The sequence below is a fragment of the Balaenoptera borealis genome (assembly GCF_965194805.1).
Source record: "Balaenoptera borealis genome assembly, contig: HAP1_SCAFFOLD_774, whole genome shotgun sequence".
NCBI classification, from domain to species: domain Eukaryota; kingdom Metazoa; phylum Chordata; class Mammalia; order Artiodactyla; family Balaenopteridae; genus Balaenoptera; species Balaenoptera borealis.
The window spans coordinates 153,635-179,793 of NW_028123427.1; the positions used below are offsets into that span (position 1 = coordinate 153,635).

At 43.1% G+C, this 26,159-nt stretch overlaps 1 protein-coding gene across 1 annotated transcript in view; it reads right to left on the minus strand.

The window, feature by feature from the left end:
- Positions 1-2,021: 2,021 nt before the first annotated feature.
- LOC309621643 (glycine receptor subunit alpha-4) overlaps positions 2,022-26,159 on the minus strand; it is a 31,739-nt gene continuing 7,601 nt past the window's right edge. Inside the window, exons 7-9 of the mRNA XM_082409035.1 lie at positions 23,546-23,760; positions 10,986-11,135; positions 2,022-3,202 (exon numbers count right to left, since the gene is read on the minus strand). Coding sequence (XP_082265161.1) covers positions 3,113-3,202; positions 10,986-11,135; positions 23,546-23,760 — 455 coding nt within the window. The 3' untranslated portion in view covers positions 2,022-3,112. The remainder of the gene's footprint in view (positions 3,203-10,985; positions 11,136-23,545; positions 23,761-26,159) is intronic.

The window sequence follows — 26,159 nt, forward strand, 5'->3', positions numbered from 1 at the left end:
AGGCGGTGTGAGGAACATGAGATGGGATGAGGGGGCAGAAGGCAGAGGATAGACTGCAGTGTGTTAAGGAGTAAATGGTAGCTGTGAGGTGTGTAAATGTCTAATAAGGACATCCCTTTAAGAAACTTGATGATGAATGGAAGGAGGGCAATAAATCAACAGCTAGAGAGAACTTCAGGGTCAAGTAGAGGGTAGTTTTTACTTTTATTTTTCATTTTGAATGGGAGAGACTTTCCCTCTCTCCCCTCTCCTCCCCTTTTGTTCCTCCCTCTCCCCCTCTCCTCCTTCTCCTCTTCCTCCTCCTCCTCCTCCTCCTCCTTCTTCTTCTCCTTCTCTCTCTCTGAAAAAGCTGAGGTTCCGAGAGATTCAGCCACTTGCCATGGTTACATAGTTTATAAGCATGTTATATGCCAGCAGGAAGAACCCAGTTACAGCAGAGAGACTGAAAATATAAAAGAGAGGTGATTTTCACTTGACCTTTTTTGTGAGTGTGGACCCAGCAAGATGAGACACACAAAATGGCAATCTGAAGTTCCAACCAGGTCCATGTGCTAAAAGTCTGACAGACTACGATGATTGGTCTGGTCATATAATAGCTAATCTTCGTTGAGCAGTTACTACGTGCCAGGCACTGAGTTAAGCACTTTATCTACATTAACACATATAATTCCCACAACAACCCTATGAGGTAGGTACTGTTATCGCCTTCATTGAACAGACGTGAAAATTGAATCAGAGAAACGTTCAATGATTTACTCAAGGCCACATAGTTGTTGTGTGCTGGATCTTTCAGAGCCTTCAAATGACCCCTTAGAGGAGGAAACTGGTGCTGAAGGAGATGAAGCCATTTGTCCAAGAACCCATATCTAGTGAGTTGTAATGTAAGCCCAGGCTCTGTCTGGTACCAAAGCCACGCTCTTAATCACTACACTGTCATGAATGGTAGCTATTAAAATAGACAATATGTGCACATTTTTCTAGATCCAGCTCTGTAAGGCAAAATGTTCCCTGAACTTAAGTAATAGTAAAAATTGCCCTTATTCCAGGGAGCTGATAGCGAGAGCATGTACTTCCTTGGTAATGTACACGGTATAATGCAGCCAGGGCATTTGTAGAAAGCGTCATGGTGAAAGGAGAGACTGAGAAAAACAGAGCTACTCAGGTGGGGCAGCAATAGCTGAGTTCTCATGTGACTTTTTCAGGTGGCTTTATGACAGCAGTAGTACTTTGTTCTTCCATGAAGAGAATGCTCTGTGAGCAAGAAAGCCCCTGGCTCAGACGTCCTTCCTCCTCCTGGCCTAAGATTTGATAACAACCTGTTCTGATGCCACCAGTTCAAGTTTGTAGACTGTAAATAAACGCTATCCTAGATGTGAAGTATAATGAAGCAAGGAATGTGAGGTGGGAAAGAACAGCCTAATTGCTATCCCTTCAGGGATGACTGGCTCTCTGGTGGGACAGCATATGGAGCAGGGAGAGGCAGATGGTTGTACTGCCAGAATCCCTGCTCCTGTACTCTCTTGTCACTACCAGAGTTTTCATTTGGTGATTGGTTTTGAAATATAGCTTGATACTGGTCTTCCTATTTAGAATATTATTAATGTTTATTCAGATCGCCATCATTCTTTATTCAGTAATGCAATTTACCAGGTTTTGATGTCTTCTGAACTTTGGTTCTGTTATACCCAAGGACCAGCTTGGTTATGTGTGTGTGCATACACACGTGTGTGTAAATTTTATTTGATTTTATAAGTTCCCTTCCAAGTCTATTTTTCTGTGGTCAACAGGTTAATGGAAAGCAAATGAATAGAAATGTGGTATATAATAGGTCATATGAAAAGTCATGCTTTCGTTCTACATATACATACTGAGCATTGCTATGTACCAGGATCTGTGTGGGTTAGAAAGTTGTGTAAGATGCAGTCCCTGCCCTCAAAGAGCTTGTTCTACATTTCTTCCATTGAGCAAGGGATAATACTAGCTGGGTTCCTAACCCCTTGGTGGTTCCCATGTTTGGCTGATTTGTTTTTCACCAGCAAAGCAGCCTAGGAAGATCTTTAATCCCAACATAGTGAATTTGAATTTAAGATTTTGACAGCCCGAAATGACAAGATATTAATAATAATTACAACATTGATAATAGTAAACTGAGAATGGAGAGAGGCAAGTGGGGACACATATAAAGATTCCTAGGAGGTGATATGTTCTGGACTAAGTTGGGATACTTGCATGGCTCAGTGAAAAGGAAAAATAATGTTAACAGTCAACATTTCAGCTAGAAGAGTGTCAATTCTTTGGTGACAGGTGGGGAAAGAGGCTTATGGTAGAAAGTAAAAGGAATAAATTTTATTCACTACCTTTCTTCAACATAGAAAATTTAAAAAAGTATGACTGTGAAATTTGGGAGAGCAAGTGGCCCTGCTAGTGGATTGAGAGGAAAGAGGAAGACAGACCACTGGCTCTCCAAAGAGCAGAGCAAACTGAAGAGAAGATGAAGGCGCTGATAGCCTCAACAACTGAAGAAATAAAGCCCTTTCTCTGGAAAAACATATGTATAAAATATTTAACTGACATTAAATATTAAGAATTAATGAAAACACCAAAACACTTTATTTATGTAGGAAGTTTTTTCCCCTTTAGAAAATATGCTGTTTTAAAACTTAAAATCATTTCATACGTGATCCAGGGAGAAAGCAGTGTGGATCTCTAGCGGTGGGTACTATCAGAATGACGGTAGATGGAAATGACCTCCAAATGAGTCTCTTATATCGCCTCCTGCCAACTCACTGTAAGAAGGGTCCAAGTTTAAGAATTCCATGATTGGAATGGATTGCTAGGTGTCAGACACTTCTAGTGAGACCCGCATCCCTCCCCGCCCCCAAACTTGTGTGGGAAGGGTGAGGAAAATGAAAGCTATTTGCACCGAATTCTGACACCCTGTGTCTCCCTTCTCCACTTGCCAGCTCCGATGGGGAGGGAGAGTACCTTCCACCTGGCATTGCTTCTGAGTAGCTTTGTGAACTCCTTTGGGCTATTATGTTGGCTGGTACTTTGGCTTCTTTGGCTCCCAGCACCAGCTGATGCCCTGAGCTGAGTCCCAGTTGGGCAGGCTCTATTGCTCAGTGCTGTAGCTGTCTCCAAAGCATTGTTCTTGAGACTTCCAACAGGGCAGATTTGTGCAGTTGGCCCATCTGGACAAGATCTATAACAAGTAGAGCTCTGTGCAATAAGCTCATCTCCATAGTCCACCCCCCCCGCTACCCCCGCCTTCGGGCTGCAGCAGCCTGACACCCCAGCCCCACCATAGAGAGTATCAAAGAGATACTCTCTGCTCCTTTCAAAGGGGTATTGCTTGTGGCCTCTTATTGATTGGCACTACCTGGGCAGAAATGGGAAAACAGGGATTCTTTGCCCTCTCAATTTAATCTCCTTTCTTTAGCCAGTCCTTTAGTTTTGAATCTCCTTGGCCACCAGAGTCATAATTAATATTTTCAATAAGATTAATTTCTGGTCCAGCTACCCTGATCAGCCCAGAATGCTCTCCTCAAAGCCAAGAGACAAGAAGAGTATCTTAGTGAACAGGAGAGAGCAGCCAAGCTCAACAGGAAAAAAGGGGGAAAGAAGCTGAGCTCTTGGTTTGACTATAGGATTTGCTTTGGTCATTGGATTTATTGACTTTCCATTTTGAACACCGTTTTGAGAAAGGGAGTAAAGGAGGGAGGGGAAAGGAGGAAGATGAGAGAGAGAAAGAGAGAGAGAGAGAGAGAGAGAGAGAGATATTAGACTCACATAGTTAATTATTGTAGGTCCAGAGAAAAAGTCAAGATGTTAGAGATCATTTGATCACGTCTGTCTTCCAGTTGTTTAGCTCAGCACTTTAATCTTCCCTTTTTCAGTTCTTCACAGTGGGTCATTTCAAAGGACTCAGAGTACCAGGCCCATGCTTCCCCATGTCCCAGTGGTATGTCAGGCCTGAGATGAGCCCTTCACACCCTCTCTATTCTGACATTTCTTGTAGCTTCAACTGACTGCTTCCCCTCCTCACTGTGGAAGGAGAAAGGAAGCAAGAGAAGGATTAAGAAATAACTCCAACTTATGTTTTTCTAACTTCTACAACTCCATCCTGAGATTGGCCAAGTCAATATTTGTCCAGAATAGGGGCCCTCTATATACCTAGTTCCTCCCTCCTTTAGGAACCTTGAAGCCCACTTTATCCCAGACAAGGTTACATGGCACTATTATTTGCTTACTAAAAGGAGCAAGTTGGAAATGAGGGGTCCTGGGAAATAAAGAGACTTTGGAGAAAAAGAAGAAACAAATAAAAGCACAGCTAACAGAAGACTCTCTGAGGATAGTTTCTGTATTGTACTCCTCCTAGGTCCTACTGCTTTGGATCTCACTTTTCTTAAAAGGTTTCTAGCATCGCTGAGTAACTTTCTTGAAGACTAAGCATTTTTCTCTTTTTACACTCCATAGCAGTCAAACACACCCTGCCGCCGTGTTAGTTAGTTAGGGAATAAAACAAATATTTCTGAGACCAGGAAATTCAGGTAGATGTGGAAGGGTGGTCTCTCTGAGAGTCCAAGATTTCTGACCTCATTCTGACAGTGTTGAGCTTCCAAGGAAGCTTGAAGACCTCTCTGTTGGGTCATATAGCAAAGCCCTACCCCAGTGCAGCCGATGACTGTTCCAACCTTGCTGAGCGGTGGGGAATCTATCCCCTGGCCTTCCTCCCACAGTCAAGGAAACCTGACTGGGTCACACAGGGCAGCACTTGTGGATGGGAAAGACTCCCTATTTGAGCCTGTGGTAGAAGGTACAGAGGGCACAGTAAAGGTCAGGCTCTGGGTGGGAGGTGGCAGGGCAAAGATTCGTGCAGATTAAGATGACAAATGCCAGAATCTAGTAGCAGTGATCTGAATAGTCTCCACCAGAGAACTGAAAAACAGAGAAGCTCCAGTCAGGGAAGAAGGTCATCCTGGCCCCAAGAACATGGCCAAACCTTACTCTCATGAGAAATGGGATAGTATGGAGAAAATATGAATTAGGGTAGGTAAGCCATCTTTCTAAGTAAAGCCACCATTGGCCTCCTGCATTGTAGACCCACATAGCTTGGGGATTGGCTGTTGAAGTTCTGAGTGGGAGATCAGGAAGGAACTGTTCAAGCCCTTGATGGAATCTAATGCAGGGGGAAAGCCCACCCAGGAGGAAGCAGGAAGCCAACAGCTGGACTCTTTAGCTCCTATTCACAGTGCCTGGTGGATATCTTCTGACCATAGCACTTTATAGACAACCCAGTAGAAGATGTTGAAGATGAGGAAAGTGAAAGGGAAGACAGCCCGGGAGATGGTGTCAATCCTCTTGGCCTGGTCCACGTAGAGTTTCCGCATGTTTTCTCCTTCTCTTAGAAGAGGGGCTGGAGGTTGGGGGCTATAAATGCCAGAACCTTCCATTGGACCTCCATCCCTTGCCTGCAGGCAGTGGCCCAGGCCATAGCCACGGAAATAAAGGCGACTTTCTCGGGTGATATCTTCCTCCTGGAATTACGTGGAAGAAAAGGCAGAATTTGAGGTCACAGCTCTAAGGCAGAGGAATAGAGACCAGGCCACACAAATATCTCAGGTGGTGCTGTGCAGACAGGGTGGCTGGGTACACAGGCCCATTGCATGTTTTTTTATGGCCACAAAACTACTCACGAGATAGATGTATGTTAAGCAGCTATACGTGGTATGGATGGTATATGTTATGATTCCATTCACAGATAAGCCCCGAGCAGCCTTTTTAAAATGCATAACATCATTTAGAGCCATCTAAAACCCAGTGAAGTGCCACCTCACAGCGAGAAGGACATCTCAATGTCAAGTTATCTCTGACTGGTAATAAACAGAATAAACAGAACAATGAAACCTTTAGAAAGCACAGCTGAGATATTTAGACTTGGAAACTTGACTTTAATGACTTCCAAAAGCTGCAAAATTAATTCTGCTTGCACATAGTATCTTTAAAAAAATGTTTATCTCGGCTTAAAGCTGAAAATTCCAAAAGTTTCAAATAACCTAGTGGGCTATCTGAATTGTTGTAAAGCTGATCATGCTCTTACAGATACGTGTGCTACTAGGGTAACATTTATTACCCAATACACATTCCATTCATGTACAATATATGCATTCTGATGAACACATTAACACTGAAGAGGTAAATTTTTATATAAGCATTAAGCAATGTAGCAGACTACACAAAGTTTGTCTAATAAATGACAGCTGACAACCTTAAGTAGCTATAACACAGCTGAGAGCCAGAAGGTAAGGCCACAAAGATAGATAGATAGAGATCTAGAGAGAGATGGAGAGGGAGAAGGAGAGGGAAAAGGAGAGAGAGAGAGAGAGTGAGAGAAAGAGAGAGAGAGAACCAAAGCCCCTGAGTGATCAACAGAGAGAACTTTACTCATATAAGAGCCTTTCAGGGCCCCACTCAGAGCCTATTTACTCTTGGTTTCTATATAACCCAAACCTGCCCAATTTTGGCTACTTCTAAAGGACATACCACCATCAGAAGTGGTGGTTCACAGCCTGGAAATTACACAGAGGACAGGTAAGTATATACCAAAACCTAGAAATACTTCATTCAAAGATGGTTATAATTTTGTAAAGTATTGATGTTTACAGGAGTAAAAGCTTCAGCTATGTAAGAAATAACCTGAAGTGAAGTGCCCCCTTGTGGGATGGTGCCAACTATCTTCTCAGTTTGTCCAGGGCTGAGGGCTTCCTGAGACTAGGGACTTTCAGTGCTAAAACAGAATAAGGCACATGTATGTTGAATGGATGTGACCGATGTACATAAAATGTAGATAAAAGTAGATTTTACACATGCTATGCAGTTAGAAGGACATCATAGGATGTTTATAATGAGATCTCTGTAGCTATAGTAACCCACTGAAAAGTGGTTTCATCAATGAGACGTTGGTGTGGTGGGTCCCAGTGAGCCTTGATTATGACAGCACTAGAAGGCCTAGCCTGTCACTGGGCATCAGAGGCAGACAAGCTCAGGTCAGAGATTTATCAACAGATCCCACCTCTTTCTCTGCTTCCTGTGGGCTCGTAGTACAGACGTGGGAAAGGGCATCGGTCTTGCTCACTGCTGTGTCCCCAGTACCTAGCATAGAGCTGGCATCCAATAGGCACCCAGTAGACATTAGTTGAATGAATGAATGGACTGATGAACCACATGCCTCAGAGTACAGGACAGGGAATGGCTTTGTTCTCATGAAGCCAGCCTCCTCTCAGGATCTCATACTGAAGAGTCTACTCAGAAGAGAATCTTAGCTACAGAGTACTTGGCAGAAAAAGCAATTACTCCTTGCCCCACCCCTGCACAAGGGCGTGATGCCCTTCGGCCTTTAGAAAGAGTGGCACCTTTGGCATAGGGAAGGGTCTCTCTAAGTCTGCCCACCAGAGAGCCTTGCTATTCAATCCTCGATTTTGCCAGTCTCTGTGGAGAGAGTTGTACATGTGTAGGCCAGAGGCAATTCACTCCTGTGGTGGTGCTTTGACCCTGAGTTGTGGTGAGGCAGCCTCAGTTCTCTCCTCAAAGTTCTTTACATAACCTGTCACCATAGGCCTTGGCTCACCTCATCTGTATTCTGTAATTCATTTTCACACTGTTTCTACCAGAGAGGTTGTGCTGGACCCATTTTACAGATGAAGAACCAGAGGCAAACAAAATATCTCCCACATAAGTGAAAAATGAGGGGGTAAATAAAATGATTTTTCCTTTTGCTTTCCAGTTCAGAGTCCCTCAGACTCCCTGTTCCCTGCTGCTCATCCTGATCCTCTCAGCTCTCCAGCCAGAGGATATAAGCATGGAATATATCTGTTTGCAAAAAGCTCTGAAAGAGAAAGTTGAATCCAACTGCTCTTTCTGTTTCTATAGATCTAATTATTTCCCCTTTTCTCCAATCACAGTAAATCTAAAGGGAATTATTGGGAAGTATTCCTCGGCTGGAAAAAGCTATTTCACACAGGAGAGAAAATATGGCCAATAGAATGTCACCCTTGGCTCTTTTTAATTTTAACATGTTGTACCACTTGTAGTTGGGGGAGCAAACATGAGTGGCCTAAAATTCAAGGGTGGGGGTCCTGGATTTGGGTATTACCTATTTAGGCCAAATTCTGAAGGGTGTGTGTGTGTGTGTGTGTGTGTGTGTGTGTGTGTGTGTGTGTGTGTGTTTGGAAGGGGCAACGGAGGCTTAAACTCCACTTTGTGGCTTCCATGGCTGTTGAAATAGAACATTTCTGTGGCAGATATATATAGGGGAGGAGGGCTGGGGAGCTAGAGAGGAAAGATATTCCAAAACCAAGCTGGGGCGGGAATGCACGGTGTGGGAGATGAGGTGTGGAGATGGGAAGGAGGGATAGATATTGAGTGATATATATTGAAGTGAGAGAGGAAATTGGAGAATGGGGGAGGGTCCTGGGGGATGGAAAGAGGCAAGCAGGGTTCTGGGATCAAGCGCCTGAGAGGATTTGGCAGTATTTTGAAATTTCTTCCATTTTTCAAGTTATTCTATTGATAATGGTAAGGCTTTTTCTCTCTCCATCTTGAAAGAGAGCCCTTGCCAATCAGCCTGCAAAGGTTGGTGGAGTAGATTCTGTGGCTGCTGTGTCTAGAACCTGGTTCCAGGGCCTATTGAGATTATAAAAAAGGAGAGACAGACTCTTCCCTGTGGGGTTTCTAGACTAGCTGGGAAGACAAAGTGGAAATGTCTGGGGAAAAAAATTGAGCTATTGGGTTGCCCAAAAACCCGAACGAACTTTTTGGCCAGCCCAATATTTTAGACCGTGACATGGAAGGAGATCACCATGCTGTGGAGGTGGGTGGTTGAGGAGAGATTCGAGAAGAACAGAATGAAGTCTGGAGCTGGATGAACAGCTGGCTGGCTTCTAGAATACTCCTAACTTGCTCTTGACTAAGGGATCCCTGAAGATCATATGGATTCTCTCTCTCCCTTATGAGGGCTCCTCTCAAGACTAAAAACTGCCCCTCTAGCTGGAACAGCAGGGCCCAGAGAGAGGTTCTAGAAATGCATTAACCCTGCATCAACTTTTTCAGCCTGCTCAGTGACCTCTAAGATTCTGCTACATTTCTTCTAGGATGGCAGTGGCTTTAGGAAACTCAAAAAGGGGCAGGACTAATGGCACAGGTTTTGGTTTTCAGGTTTTATTTACATTAATCATAAGCCCAGTCCACTTTGAGGCAGGATCCAGGTGCCTAAGCAGGGCCCAGGCTGATGTTATAACTTTAAAATTATTGAGCACTGGTTATGACAGATTTCATTATGAGATCAGGATCACCCTGTACATGACCAGGAGGGGAGAGGCTGTGGGCAGTTGGAGGTTGGAGAGGTTCAGGGAAGGGGGCGGGACTAGTGTCAACCTGGAGTAGCTCTACAGTAACTGCAGCAGTCTTCTGTTGCTGGGACACCCACACAGGCAATCTAGCTGGCAAAAGGACTCTGGGACTGGTTGGCAGCCTGCTCTTCTTTCCCAAGGTAGGCATTGAGAAGGCATCAAGATCAAAACCCCTATAAAGATAAGATTTTGGTACCTGAGGGCAGGCTTGACACAGCTAAAAGGGAGGTGGGGACAGTTAGCTTAGAAAAGGGTGCATCTACTTTTCTTGCCCTTCTGCCAAGTCCATATAGTTTTTCTAAGTCTCAGCATCGGATACGAAGGCTTTTAGGTCTCTTGAAGAATCGGTCCTACTCAAGGAGATGTAGTTATGGATCAATCCACTAGAGGGCGTGTTTCCCAGGACACAGCTCAAGGACTGAAGCCAGGCAAGAATTGATAAATTCCGACAAACCACTAGATGAGGTAGGAGCCCTGCCCTCAGCAGAAAGGGACCTTAGCAAGGAACATGAAATCCCGGAGGATAATTTTAGTGCAGACATATGGTAAGGGTACTCCAGGAGCAGCTGAAGTGGGAGGTGGGATGTTAGGAAGAGAGAAGAACCTTAGTGCTAGAGTGGCCCCGACAGGCTAGAGCCAGTGGGCTTAGAAAGAACATCGTTTCCTCTCCCCCCAGAGGTCATATGTGCCTGCCCCTTGGCTTTGGAGCCTCCAGATAAGGCAGAAAACAAGGAGTCAGAGCTCAAGACAGGCCAGAGCTCTGTGTGTCTGATGATTAAGTGGCCAGTATGTAGCTCAGCAAAGGCTTTTAGCTTTGCTCATAATTGGGCACTGGCTTCTATGAGAGTGGCCCAGGCACCTCTCTTGTCATGGCAACGTACCTAGCACCTATGGTCTGGGCAATGGTGGGGAGGAAGAACTGCCTCTGTTGTCATGATGACAAGACCCCTACTCTATTTCCCCAGGTGATCACTCTACTGTAGAAGAAATGGGGTTAACAAACAAGAGCGAGGGAGAACAACAGCTCATGCCCAACAACTCTGATGCGCCCAATGAAGATCAAGGTGAAGAAATCCAACAGCCAGAAGAGGCAAGTGGTGGTTTTTCAATTCCAGTTTAGTTATGGGGATCCTTTTATAATGCTCCCCTAGAAAGGCAACAATGCCTGATCTGAATTCTTAACCACCAAACAGTATATGACAACTTGGGGTACCTTCCTCCTGGGTGGGAGGAGAGTCAGGAGCAACCACTGCTTATTCTCAAAGCAATCTCATGTTAACTAACTTGACAAGGTTCTAATACTGGCTAACATTTTTTCAGGGCTTACTATGCCCATGCTCTTAATCAGTCTACTAGACTGCCCCACAGGAATTAATGTCCCACTGGACAGAAAAAGAAATGGAATCAAAGAGGTTAAAGTACTTAGCTTATTTGTGACCAGCTTGGGAAGAGAATCCAGGGTCCTGATTGCCTGTCTAGTCCTTGCAGCCTAGGTCGAGTCTTGGTTTGTGGGAGGAGTAGTAGGGAGGAAGGAGTCCAAAGGAGAAAGGAAGTGGACCCCTCCCTGGTTATACTCACCATGCGTTGGCGCTTCTGCCTTCTTCGAAGTCGCATGAATTCCTTATGCTGACGGGAGACAAAATTGACAGCAGCGTACTCCAACAGGGCAGCGAACACAAAGAGGAGGCACACAGCCATCCAGATGTCGATTGCCTTCACATAGGACACCTGCAACATCCACCAATGGAGCAGTCAACTTTCCAGGAGTCCTTCCATGGCCTATCCAGTGAGTTGCCAACCCATATCAACTGCCTGCTGTTCTTCAGTTTTATCCTGAATTTCTTCTGGTTTTTAAAGACGCTTCCCATGATATGTCCCATTATCTGAAGGCCCATGTCAAAGAGATCGGACTACCCATCATCCTTCACCTCACTGCCCTCTCCACCCTCCACTTCCATCTGCCTTTCCTCCCTACACTTCTTTTCCTTTCTTTCTTTCTTCTTTCCGTACTTCTGCTTCTGCTTCTTATTATTCTTTTCATTCTTGTCTTCTTCTGATTCTTTTCTTTCAATAAAAAGCAATGAACATGAATGCTGTATTTGTTTGCCTTCTGTTCTTTCCTAGGGTCATCACAGCTGTGGTGGTAATTGGGTGGGTTGCGTTATTCCCATGTGAGACACATGAGGACATTGGAGGCCTAGAGGGGAAAAGTCTTAGCCAAGATTACCCAATGAGAAGATAGCAGTTGGGCTTGGGGATCCTGGGCTTTCAATTCAGTGATGCTGCCCTTTACCTAGGCTGTAGTCTCAATATCAGGCTAGGAGGTCCTTCCTTTCCTTCCTCCAACTCTATTCTTCTTTGACCTTGTGATTTTTTCCTGCTGTTCTTCTTGAGAGACACTGGTGGGGATTTGAACTGAGTGGTGAGTGAGGGCCTCATGTCTTAAAATGAAGAGCAGGGCTTTCCTGGTGGCGCGGTGGTTGGGAGTCTGCCTGACAATGTAGGGGATGCGGGTTTGAGCCCTGGTCTGGGAAGATCCCACATGCCACGGAGCAACTGGGCCCGTGAGCCACAATTACTGAGCCTGCGCGTCTGGAGCCTGTGCTCCACAACAGGGGAGGCCGCGATGGTGAGAGGCCCGCGCACCGCGATGAAGAGTGGTCCCCACTTGCCGCAACTGGAGAAAGCCCTTGCACGGAAATGAAGACTCAACACAGTCATAAATAAATAAATAAATAAATAAAAAGAACGTGAATTTCTTTAAAAAAAAAAAAATGAAGAGCAGAACACGGCAGGGATCCCAGTGGAGTGTACAATCCACCACCTGCTATGGATGCTTCTCTCATTTCAAGGCACTGCTGGCTTCCACCTATCCATTCCTTAGTGCTCTCCTCTACTACCTGCCTTGGTAGCCTTTAAGTACAGTCAGCCCTCTGTATTCATGGGTTCTGCATTTGAGGATACGGAGGGCCAAATGTAAGGGACTTGAGCATCTGCTGATTTTGGTATCTGCAGGGGGTCCTGGAAGCAATCCCCCACTGGTACTGAGGGATGACTGTACTTTTCTCTCCCATTTCCCTTGTGAAGAGTGAATGCTCACTTCTCCTGAAACAGGGTTGTGGCTAGGTGGGACCAGAAGGGAGGCCAGAGCTCAGGTTTATGAAGGCCTTTCACTTCCTCAATCAGATCACCTCCCTACATAATTTTGAGCAGCTGAGCTCACCTTATGGGGCTCCCCAGCAGGAGTAGGATTAATGACAGGCAACTTTTTTCACCAACCTCTGCTATGTTGGACAGTGAGTTTGCTGCAGGCTCCAGGTAAGGAGCAGGCCTCACTAGAGAAATCTTCCACCTCTGTGGTTCTTAACCAGGGCTGACTCTCCCCAGCCCCACCCCACCAGGGGCCTTTCAAAATGTTTGGAGACATTTTTGGTTGCACAACTTTGGGGTGGTGCTGGCAACTGGCATCTAGTGGGTAAAGGCCAGGGAAACTGCTAAATATCCTACAGTGCACAGGACACCCCCCTCAACCCACACGTCAAAGAAAAATTATCTCACCCAAAATGATGATAGTGCTAAGATTGAGAAACCCTAGGAAGACACTGGAACTCACCAAAAAAGATACCCCACATCCAAAGACAAAGGAGAAGCCACAATGAGATGGTAGGAGGGGAGCAACCACAGTAAAATCAAATCCCATAAGTGCTGGGTGGGTGACTCACAGACTGGAGAACACTTATACCACAGAAGTCCACGCACTGGAGTGAAGGTTCTGAGCCCCATGTCAGGCTTCCCAACCTGGGGGTCTGGCAACGGGAGGAGGAATTCCTAGAGAATCAGACTTTGAAGCCTAGTGGGAATTGATTGCAGGACTTCGACAGGACTGGGGAAAACAGAGACTCCACTCTTGGAGGGCACACACAAAGTAGTGTGTGCATCGGGACCCAGGGGAAGGAGCAGTGACCCCAGGGGAGACTGAACCAGACCTACCTGCTAGTGTTGGAGGGTCTCCTGCAGAGGCGGGGGTGGGGGGCACTGTGGCTCACTGTGGGGACAAGGACACTGGCAGCAGAGGTTCTGGGAGGTACTCCTTGGTGTGAGCCTTCCCAGAGTCTGTCATTAGTCCCACCAAAGAGCCCAGGTAGGCTCCAGTGTTGGGTTGCCTCAGGCAAAACAACCAACAGGGAGGGAACCCAGCCCCACCCATCAACAGTCAAGCGGATTAAAGTTTTACTGAGCTCTGCCCACCAGAGCAACAGTCAGCTCTACCCACCACCAGTCCTTCCCATCAGGAAACTTAAACAAGCCTTAGATAGCCTCATCCACCAGAGGGCAGACAGCAGAAGCAAGAACTACAATCCTGCAGCCTGTGGAACAACAACCACATTCATAGAAAGACACACAAGATGAAAAGGCAGAGGGCTACGTACCAGATGAAGGAACAAGATAAAACCCCAGAAAAACAACTAAATGAAGTGGAGATAGGCGACCTTCCAGAAAAAGAATTCAGAATAATGATAGTGAAGATGATCCAGGACCTCAGGAAAAGAATGGAGACAAAGGTCGAGAAGATGCAAGAAATGTTTAACAAAGACCTAGAAGAATTAAAGAACAAACAAACAGGGATGAACAGTACAATAACTGAAATGAAAACTACACTAGAAGGAATCAATAGCAGAATAACTGAGGCAGAAGAACGGATAAGTGACCTGGAAGACAGAATGGTGGAATTCACTGCTGCGGAACAGACTAAAGAAAAAAGAATGAAAAGAAATGAAGACAGCCTAAGAGACCTCTGGGACAACATTAAACGCAACAATATTCACATTATAGGGGTCCCAGAAGGAGAAGAGAGAGAGAAAGGGCCAGAGAAAATACTTGAAGAGATTATAGTCGAAAACTTCCCTAACGTGGGAAAGGAAATAGCCACCCAAGTCCAGGAAGCGCAACGAGTCCCATACAGGATAAACCCAAGGAGAAACATGCTGAGACACATAGTAATCAAATTGGCAAAAATTAAAGACAAAGAAGAATTATTGAAAGCAGCAAGGGAAAAACGACAAATAACATACAAGGGAACTCCCATAAAGTTAACAGCTGATTTCTCAGCAGAAACTCTACAAGCCAGAAGGGAGTGGCATGATATACTTAAAGTGATGAAAGGGAAGAACCTACAACCAAGATTACTCTACCTGGCAAGGATCTCATTCAGATTCGACGGAGAAATCAAAAGCTTTACAGACAAGCAAAAGCTAAGAGAATTCAGCACCACCAAACCAGCTGTACAACAAATGCTAAAGGAACTTCTCTAAGTGGGAAACACAAGAGAAGAAAAGGACCTACAAAAACAAACCCAAAACAATTAAGAAAATGGTCATAGGAACATACATATCGATAATTACCTTAAACGTGAATGGATTAAATGCTCCAACCAAAAGACACAGGCTTGCTGAATGCATACAAAAACAAGACCCATCTATATGCTGTCTACAAGAGACCCACTTCAGACCTAGGGACACATACAGACTGAAAGTGAGGGGATGGGAAAAGATATTCCATGCAAATGGAAACAAAAGAAAGCTGGAGTAGCTATACTCATATCAGATAAAATAGACTTTAAAATAAAGAATGTTACAAGAGACAAGGAAGGACACTACATAATGATCAAGGGATCAATCCAAGAAGAAGATATAACAAGTATAAATATATATGCACCCAACATAGGAACACCTCAATACATAAGGAAACTGCTAACAGCTCTAAAAGAGGAAATCAACAGTAACACAATAATAGTGGGGGACTTTAACACCTCACTTACACCAATGGAGAGATCATCCAAAGTGAAAATAAATAAGGAAACAGAAGCTTTAAATGACACAATAGACCAGATTGATTTAATTGATATTTATAAGACATTCCATCCAAAAACAGCAGATTACACTTTCTTCTCAAGTGCGCACAGAACATTCTCCAGGATAGATCACATCTTGGGTCACAAATCAAGCCTCAGTAAATTTAAGAAAATTGAAATCATATCAAGCATCTTTTCTGACCACAACGCTATGAGATTAGAAATGAATTACAGGGAAAAAAACGTAAAAACCACAAACACATGGAGGCTAAACAGTATGTTACTAAACAACCAAGAGATCACTGAAGAAATCAAAGAGGAAAGCAAAAAATACCTAGAGCCAAATGACAATGAAAACACAATGATCCAAAACCTACGGGATGCAGCAAAAGCAGTTCTAAGAGGGAAGTTTATAGCTATACAAGCCTACCTCAAGAAACAAGAAAAATCTCAAGTAAACAATCTAACCTTACACCTAAAGGAACTAGAGAAAGAAGAACAAACAAAACCCAAAGTTAACAGAAGGAAAGAAATTATAAAGATCAGATCAGAAATAAATGAAATAGAAACAAAGAAAACAATAGCAAAGATCAATAAAACTAAAAGCTTGTTCTTGGAGAAGATAAACAAAATTGATAACCATTAGCCAGACTCATCAAGAAAAAGAAGGAGAGGACTCAAATCAATAAAATTAGAAATGAAAAAGGAGAAGTTACAACAGACACTGCAGAAATACAAAGCATCCTAAGAGACTACTACAAGCAACACTATGCCAATAAAATGGACAACCTGGAAGAAATGGACAAATTCTTAGAAAAGTATAACCTTCCAAGACTGAACCAGGAAGAAACAGAAAATATGAACAGACCAATCACAAGTAATGAAATTGAAACTGGGATTGAAAATCTTCCAACAAACAAAAGTCCAGGACCAGATGGCTTCACAGGTGAATTCTATCAAACATTTAGAGAAGAGCTAACACCCATCCTTCTCAAACTCTTCCAAAAATTGCAGAGGAAGGAACACTCCAAAACTCATTCTATGAGGCCATCATCACCCTGATACCAAAACCAGACAAAGATACTACAAAAAAAGATAATTACAGACCAATATCACTGATGAATATAGATGCAAAAATCCTCAACAAAATACTAGCAAACAGAATCCAACAACACATTGAAAGGATCATTTACCATGATCAAGTGGGGTTTATCCCAGGTATGCAAGGATTCTTCAGGATACGCAAATCAATCAACGTGATACACCATATTAACAAATTGAAGAAATTTGTTATTTCTTCTCTAAAACCATATGATCCAATTATACTCCAATAAAGATGTTAAAAAAAAACAAAAACCATATGATCATCTCAATAGATGCAGAAAAAGCTTTTGACAAAATTCAACACCCATTTATGATAAAAACTCTCCAGAAAGTGGGCATAGAGGGAACCTACCTCAACATAATAAAGGCCATATACAACAAACCCACAGCAAACATCATTCTCAATGGTGAAAAACTGAAAGCATTTCCTCTAAGATCAGGAATGAGACAAGGATGTCCACTCTCTCCACTATTATTCAACATAGTTTTGGAAGTCCTAGCCATGGCAATCGGAGAAGAAAAAGAAATAAAAGGAATACAAATTGGAAAAGAAAAAGTAAAGCTGTCTCTGTTTGCAGATGACATGATACTATACATAGAGAATCCTAAAAATGCCACCAGAAAACTACTAGAGCTAATCAATGAATTTGGTAAAGTTGCAGGATACAAAATTAATGCACAGAAATCTCTTGCATTCCTATACACTAATGATGAAAAATCTGAAAGTGAAATTATGGAAACACTCCCATTTACCATTGCAACAAAAAGAATAAAATACCTAGGAGTAAACGTACCTAGGGAGACAAAAGACCTGTATGCAGAAAACTATAAGACACTTATGAAAGAAATTAAAGATGATACCAACAGATGGAGAGATATACCATGTTATTGGATTGGAAGAATCAATATTGTGAAAATGACTATACTACCCAAAGCAATCTACAGATTCAACACAATCCCTATCAAATTACCAATGGCATTTTTTACGGAACTAGAACAAATCATCTTAAAATTTGTATGGAGACACAAAAGACCCCGAATAGCCAAAGCAGTCTTGAGGGAAAAAAACGGAGCTGGAGGAATCAGACTCCCTGACTTCAGACAAAACTACAGTAATCAAGACAATTTGGTACTGGCACAAAAACAGAAACATAGATCAATGGAACAAGATAGAAAGCCCAGAGATTAACCCAAGCACCTATGGTCAATTAATCTATGACAAAGGAGGCAAAGATATACAGTGGAGAAAAGACAGTCTCTTCAATAAGTGGTGCTGGGAAAACTGGACAGCTACATGTAAAAGAATGAAATTAGAACACTCCCTAACACCATACACAAAAATAAACTCAAAATGGATTAGAGACCTAAATATAAGACTGGACACTATAAAACTCTTAGAGGAAAACATAGGAAGAACACTCTTTGACATAAATCACAGCAAGATCTTTTTTGATCCACCTCCTAGAGTAATGGAAATAAAAACAAAAATAAACAAATGGGACCTAATGAAACTTCAAAGCTTTTGCACAGCAAAGGAAACCATAAACAAGACGAAAAGACAACCCTCAGAATGGTAGAAAATATTTGCAAACGAATCAACGGACAAAGGATTAATCTCCAAAATATATAAACAGCTCATGCAGCTCAATATTAAAGAAACAAACAACTCAATCCAAAAATGGGCAGAAGACCTAAATAGACATTTCTCCAAAGAAGACATACAGATGGCCAAGAAGCACATGAATAGCTGCTCAACATCACTAATTATTAGAGAATTGCAACTCAAAACTACAATGAGGTATCACCTCACACCAGTTAGAATGGGCATCGTCAGAAAATCTACAAACAACAAATGCTGGAGAGGGTGTGGAGAAAAGGGAACCCTCTTGCACTGTTGGTGGGAATGTAAATTGATACAGCCGCTATGGAGAACAGTATGGAGGTTCCTTAAAAAACTAAAAATAGAATTACCATATGACCCAGCAATCCCACTACTGGGCATATACCCAGAGAAAACCATAATTCAAAAAGACACATGCACCCCAATGTTCATTGTAGCACTATTTACAATAGCCAGGTCATGGAAGCAACCTAAATGCCCATTGACAGATGAATGGATAAAGAAGTTGTGGTACATATATACAATGGAATATTACTCAGCCATAAAAAGGAACGAAATTGAGTCATTTGTTGAGACGTGGATGGACCTAGAGACTGTCATACAGAGTGAAGTAAGTCAGGAAGAGAAAAACAAATATCGTATATTAACGCATGTATGTGGAACCTAGAAAAATGGTACAGATGAACCGGTTTGCAGGGCAGAATTTGAGATACAGATGTAAAGAACAAACGTATGGACACCAAGGGGGGAAAACCGCGGTGGGGTGGGTATGGTGGTGTGCTGAATTGGGCGATTGAGATTGACATGTATACACTGATGTTTATAAAATTGATGACTAATAAGAACCTACAGTATAGAAAAACAAACAAACAAACAAACAAAAAACAACCAATACTAAACTTTCTTTGGGTTATTTGTATGGAAATATGTTAATATAAATGTTTCAGACATTACATGAAGTTTCTAAAAATCTTATATGGTCTGGTATAATGTTATAAGTCATAATCCTAGTTATTACTTTAAAATGTATATCTCAGAAATAACTAAATTCCCTTGTCAATTGCATTATTATGAAGTTTCATCAAATCTTTAACCGTGGTCATTTTTAAGTCTTTTGTCATTTACAGACAGTTCTGGGTGTATGCTGATGCTTTTGCAAATATGTTCCTATAAAAGGGTTTCATCTTCAAGAAATTCATGGAAAAGACTCTGACAAGTACAGGTTTCTGGTAACTGACTGTACTGCTGAACTGAATGAATAAGCATTTTCAGAACTCTAATGGAAAACTGATGAATTCATAAAGGTGCTAACAAAAGATCAAGATAAAAAAAAATTAATTACATGGGACTGAGTGAACTGATGAGGATGATTATATTTTTTGTGACTTTCTGTTTGAATAAAAAAAAAAATCCCACAAGGACTCAGAGGCAAAAAATATACAAATCAATTTTCACTGCAAAGTAAAGCAGCTGTTACAGTGGAGGATTACTGGACTGTATGTCAATATTATGACATAGTATGAGTGTGTTTCGTGTTTGGTAATTGCAATCATTGTTGCTTTTGTTGTGGTCATCCATTTACAATGCTTGGTGTCAGTTTATCTCTTGTAAAAATAAAATACAGTGTGTATGTGTTAAAAAAAAAAGATTGAGAAACCCTGCTCTTTTCCTTTTAAGTCAGTTCCACTGAGATAGTAGTGGTGGGTTGCTAGGCAACCCTGATTAAGCATCCCTTGGTGTTTCCACTTTGCCACATACTAAAAGGTCATCCTATTTCATTCACCATCTCCCAGTCCCACTGTGCCCCCAGGGATGTTAAGTGCTACAGAAATCCGTAGTGAGATAATGACAAGGGAGGTCCACGAAGGACTTTGGACCATCAAAAGAAAAGGACACCTTAAGCAGCAGGAAGAAAGTCTTGTTAACAAAACATGTGTCAACAATATGCCTTAAATATCTGTGGAATCCATCCACTTGCTATCCTGGCTCATCTGAAGGAGTGCAACAGTTTCCCTAAACGGTCTCCCTGCATCTACACTTGCCACCTCCAATCTGTTCTCCAAATAGCAGCCAGAATTTTGTTTTGAAAATGTAAGTCTGATCATATCACTCCTCTGCTTACAACTCTTCAGTGGTTCTCCATTATCCTTCCGATACAGTCAATGCTCCCCTTAGCATGACATCTAGCCCCTGCCTACTACTTCAGCCTTGTCTCGCCCCTTGCAATCTATGACCCTGCCATGATGATCAATTTCAGTTGTCTCCCAAGGAGATAATCTCTCTCTGTATCTCTCCTTTACCTCGATAACTTTTACTTAAACGTTCACTTCAGACACCATATCCTCTGAGAAGTCTTCCCTATTCATCCTAGTCTGGGTTGGTTGCCCCTACTGTATGTGCTCAGGTTACCTACACCTTCTTAGCATCCATCAAATATATCTGGCTATTTCCTTCACTAGACTGTGAGCTCTTCAGTGGCAGGGACTGTTTCCATCGTGTTCACTGTTCCTAGCTGAGTGCCTGGCACATAGTAAGTATATTTTGAATTAATGAATGGATGGATGGTTTGTATTCGTCTCTGCTGGCTTCTGTTTGCTCTCTTGGCCCTCCTTGTTACTACTTGCCCCAAGAGCTGTGAGCCATTTAGATTACAAGATTTTGAAAGAATTGGGTCCCTCCTCCCCACTGCAACTTTAGGTCTAATCTGTCAGTCTCTGGTAGAAACTTCCATTTAACCCTTCCATTATGCACTGAGCCACCTGCAGTTGTGTAGATCAAGAACCTGGCAAAGAGACAGCCATGGGTGTCTTTGAGAGCCCTAGCCCTCATAAACGCAAAGAAGGAGTGGCTTCCGGGAGCATGGGGAATGGCCATCCCAGCTGAGTCCCCTTACAAAGCGAGCCTCTGCTGCTCTTATCCTGGACACTAGAGTTGTACTGGGGGTGGAATTGCTGTGGCTTTCAGAAGCCCCTGACCTGGCCCCACCTTTTTCCTTGGGGCTCCTATAAAACCTAATGTTGCACAAACTCAAGAGTGAGCGGAAGTTCCCTGACTTAGTCCCTTGCTCTGTGGGGCTGGCCAATGAAGCTATTTAGTTCGGGGTGCATGCCTACGTATTTTGCTTATTGGCCAATGAGGCCAAGAAACGGTCCCCAACATAGAGAACAGACTTGTGGTTGCCAAAGGGGAGGGGGTGGGGAAGGACTGGGAGTTTGGGATTAGCAGATGCAAACTGGTGTATATAGAATGGATAAACAACAAGGTCATACTGTATAGCACAGGGAACTACATTCAATATCCTGTGATAAACCATAATGGAAAAGAATATGAAAAAAGGATGCCTCTATGTGTATAACTGAGTCACTTTGCTGTACAGCAGAGATTGACACAACATTGTAAATCAACTATACTTCAATAAAAATATATATACGTAAAAAGAAAAGGTCATCAAAATCTGATAAGGCATCAAATACTGCAACCCCCACCCCAAATCAAACCAAATCAAACAATCCTCCAACAAAGTCCATTTTTTCCATAAGAGAAAACAAAGTGATTCCTGGGAGCAGGTGGATTGTGTTTGCTCACAGGAGGGGATTGGAGGAAGAAGTTCTCTCAGCAAGAATAAGGCATAAATTGCAGCACTTCCCTGAGATAGAGGAGAATCTCCTTCTTGTGTGGCAGTGGCAATAAACAAGGGCAGGGTTCTTAGGTCTGAACTACTTTTCTGCCTCTGGCTTTCATACAAGGCCACTACCGAAGCCCCACCTGGCCCTGAAGCCCTCGTCTAAGCCCAGTCTGCCTCTCAGAGCCTCTTCAATATCCGTGTCCATTTAGAAAATACATTTACAGGCCTACCTCGGAGATATTGTGGGTTCGGTTCCAGATCACTGCAATAAAGCAGATATTGCAATAAAGCGAATCACATAAATCTTTTGGTTTCCCAGTGCATATAAAAGCTATGTTTACACTACACTGTAGTCTCTAGTAAGTGTGTAATAACATTATGTCTAAAAAACCAATGTGTATACCTTAATTAAAAAATACTTTTTGCTAAAAAAATGCTAACCATCATCTGACAACGCAAGGTTGCCACAAACCTTCAAGTCGTTAAAAAACGCAGTATCTGCGAAGTGCAATAAAGCGAAGTGCAATAAAACGAAGTATGCTTGTATAGGAAGTGATCTCTGACAACGTCCCCTAGGACATTAGATCCTAATCTGAGTTTTGTCACTATTTATCCCTAGAGGGCTTAGGACCACCTCAAAGGTTTCCTGGTGACTCAAAAATAATTGGAAACATCACCAGCTGCTTTAGGCCTAGGTCTACCACCCAGTTCTTTCTACCTAGACCCCTAATAATTATAACAATAGTTAACATTTATTGAGCGGTTATTATGTACCAAACACTGTTCTCTGTGTTAATACATTATCTTATTTATTACTTGCAATAACCCTATGGAAGAGGTAATATTTCCATGTTACAGGTGAGGAGACTGAGATGTTAAGGAATTTACCTAAGATCACCATTAGTAAATGACAAGGCAGGGACTTAAATCAAAATCTACCTGACTCTATTCTCTTACTCTTAACCACTATTACCCCCACCCCCACCTCCCCACCATATAGCAAATTTGTAAATTCACTCTGGGTGTCTGGATTACCCCCTGTTTAAGTCCCCAGTAAAAATCCTCTTAAAAATAAACACTGGGAGATGGGCGATCACAGGGCCTGGTTTCCATCAATACAGAGCAAGAGGGAATATATTCACTGGAAGATCTGCAAAAGCTGTGTTGTTTTGGTTTCCCATTATTTCTCCGTGGCCTAGTACAGTGCCTGGTACATAGTACGTGCTCAGTAAATATTTATTGAATGAATGAATGAGTTTGCTCCCTGATTTTCTCAGAGCCTTGCTGACTGTAAGGACATTGAGGTGACAACCTCTAAATTCTGCACATGAAGACATGAGGCAGGGAGAACCTAGGCCTAGTTCCATCAGCACAAATCTCTCTGTGTAATCAAAATATCACCAGGCCTTAGGTGATCAAAGTCTACTGACTTTAATTGCTATTTGCTACCTCAAAGTTTTCTCACCCCAAAAGAAGGGACATTGTCTCTAGAGTTCTTTGTAATAGTATCCGATTTCCGACATAGCAAGAAACAGATGTCGGATTGTTTGATTGTTTCTTGTGAAGCATGACCTTGAGAAAGTCATTCTATCTCTCTGGGCTGTAATGCCCTCATCTGTACCGTGAGGGAGTGGGACTTTCTACTTGCTAAGGGTCTTTTAATCTTGGACATGCTAGTATTTCCTGATGAAAGTCAAAGTAAGTCAGCACTGTCTCTACTCGTTCCCCAGCCAGACAGCATCTGCAACCCAAGCCTCCACACTGTTAGCAATGTTGTTAGCGGTATGTTCTGGGGGAAGAGAATGCAGGCCACCTGCTCTTGCTCGATGGCTCTTCCCTACCTTAAATCCAAGGAAAATAGTCAGCAGGAGGGAACAGGGGATGAATGGGAAATGGGGAGCTCTATGGCAAGCAAGTTCCCTTGCATGTCTCTTCACCTTAGGCAAAGAGGCCCGGGAGCCGGAGTTCTGAGTTGTCATGGTGAGCACAGTGGTGATGCCTAGGCCCACCCGGGCAGGGGCAGCACCCATGTTGATCCAGAAGGAGACCCAGGACAGGATGACGATGAGTAGGCTGGGGATATACATCTGAATCAGATAGTAGCCCATCTGTCGTTCCAGGTGAAACTTTACCTCGATGCAGGTGAATTTCCCTGCAAGGAAAGAGGTGAGGTATCAGGCCCCAGGTCCCCAGCCTGCAGCTGAGCCTGAGAGGCAGGACTAGGGCAGCCCTATTTCTGTGGGCCAGCCTCTGGGCACCTAACCTGGGCCAAAAAATGAGCCTTTCGAAATGGCCCCAGGGAGCACCAGATGCATGTTTTGAGGAAACTCTCAGAGAAGCCATTGGGGACTTGACCTCTTGCTCCCAGCACTTTAGTTGCCAGCAGAAGGCCTTCCCCGTGACAGCACTGCAAGAGGATTAAGGGTGGGAGGGCTCCAGAGCCAGACTGTATGGCTTTGAATCCTGAACCTTCCACTCACTAGCTGTGTGACCTCAGGCAAAACACCTAAGCGTTTAAAGCTTCAGTTTCCTTGCCTGTAAAATAGAGTAACAACAATATCAATTCCATCATTGGGCAGTTGTAGGAATTAAATGAGATAATGTATTTGAGGTGTTGAGCACTAGGTAGCTGGTACTATTATCATGATTAACAAAACGAGCTTAGACTCCACTCAAATCTCAGCAGCCTAGCTTGTGTGTGCTGGGACCCTTGAAGCTCTCCGTCAACGATTCACTGAGATAAACACTGCCTGTGTCTTAAGCAAGTCAGAAGAGCAGGATAGCAAACATCTGGAAACAATGTCTAACAGAGACCAGCTCTGGACAGCAGGCAGCGGGTTCCCAGAAAGCATCTGGCAGCAGCATTCTATTCCACCCACAAAAAGTGCATTGGCCCCAGGCACGTGTACCAATGCTCGCCTCCTCTGCCAGCCATCTTCACTTTACCCTGCTTTCCACTCCCCAAGGCTAAGAAAACACAAGCTCAGAGCTTCTGGCAGCAGACGCTTAGGATAACCAAAGCAAAAAGCAGAGGATGTGTATATTATTATTTTATGTCTGATTCCTCAAGATTAGTGATTTCATCAATGACTGATTGTGGCTTCGACATGCCGTGTGATGCTGTGATCTCCTACTCTTCCCTGAGTCCACCCACCCTGGGCTTCTTGCCATGACATGTTTTGGCTAGGTATCCATATTTTCTTTCCTTTCTTTCCTTCCTTCCTTCCTTTTTTTTTTTTTTTTGGTGATAGCAGTTTTGTTTTCAATGACAAAATTAACACTTGTTTAGCACAGAACGAAAGTGCGAAGTAGAGAAAGAATAATAATATTCATAAGCTGACATTTGTCAAGCCCCTACTAAGTGCCCTGACTTTATATAGTTTATCTCATTTAAATCGCATAGCAACTCTTTGGGGCAGGTAAAATTATTATTTCCCATTTTACAGACAGGGATACTGAGGCTCAAAGAGATTAAGTTATGTTGCTCAAGGGCACCCAACTAGTAAATGGTGCAGCCAGAATTCAAACTCAGCTCTATCTGACTCGAGTTCTTGCTCTTATCTGTTGTATCATACTGCTTTAGAAACGCTTAGTGCTATTTCCTTCCAGAGTTTTTAAACACATGCTTTTGGTTTGTTTCTTTCATCACAATAGAATCATTCTGTGTATACAACTTTGAATCTTAGCCTTTTCCACTTGAAGTTTCCCATGTTAATATAAGCACCTTGCAAGCGTTCTTTTAAACGTCTGGATAATATCCCACTAAGCAGATGCGCTATGTAATTTACTTAACTTCCACCCTATTGGTGGCTATTTAGAGCAGTTCCAAGATTTTGCTAGTATAAACCGTGACCCAGGAAGCCTCTTGGGGTCTAAAGTCAATATGATATTTTGGAATATTTCCTTATAATAAATTCCAGGCAGTGGAATTCCTGGATCAACAGGTTGGGAAACAAATTTAGCTTCCAGACTAAAGATCTCCCCTCTTCAGCTTGTGGCCTCTATCTCAGGGTCATAGCTCTTCACAGCCAAATTGCCGGGGGAAATGAGGAGCCAGCAGCGATTAGGGAAGCTGCAGGGGGCAGACGCTCAGGCTGGAAAACCAGCTCCTCTCCATTTCCTGGCACGCTTTTCACACCTGGGAAACCAAGCCAGTTCATGAGAGTTGGGCAGTGGGGACAGTGGTAGGAGGTGTGGACGGTAAGCCAGCTGGTGACCTGAATTCTGTTCTCTCCTGGTTCAGTGTACTCATTGACTACTCCCAGATGTAGATTCCCCACTTTCCACATGAAGTTGGCCCCAGGACAGGTGGAACACTCCTGCCACTCACTGGCACAGGACCATTTGTTCTGCAGCGTGTGATAGGGACAAGAACAAGGGCTTTGGCATTAGACAGATCTGGATTTGAATTCTAAATCAGCCATTTACTAGCTGTGTGACTTGGACAACTGATTCAACTTCTTAGCACCTCAGTTTTCTCTTTCTGAGAAATGGGGCTGATCACCCCTACCATAATGAGATAAGACATATGAAGCACTTAGCACCACATCT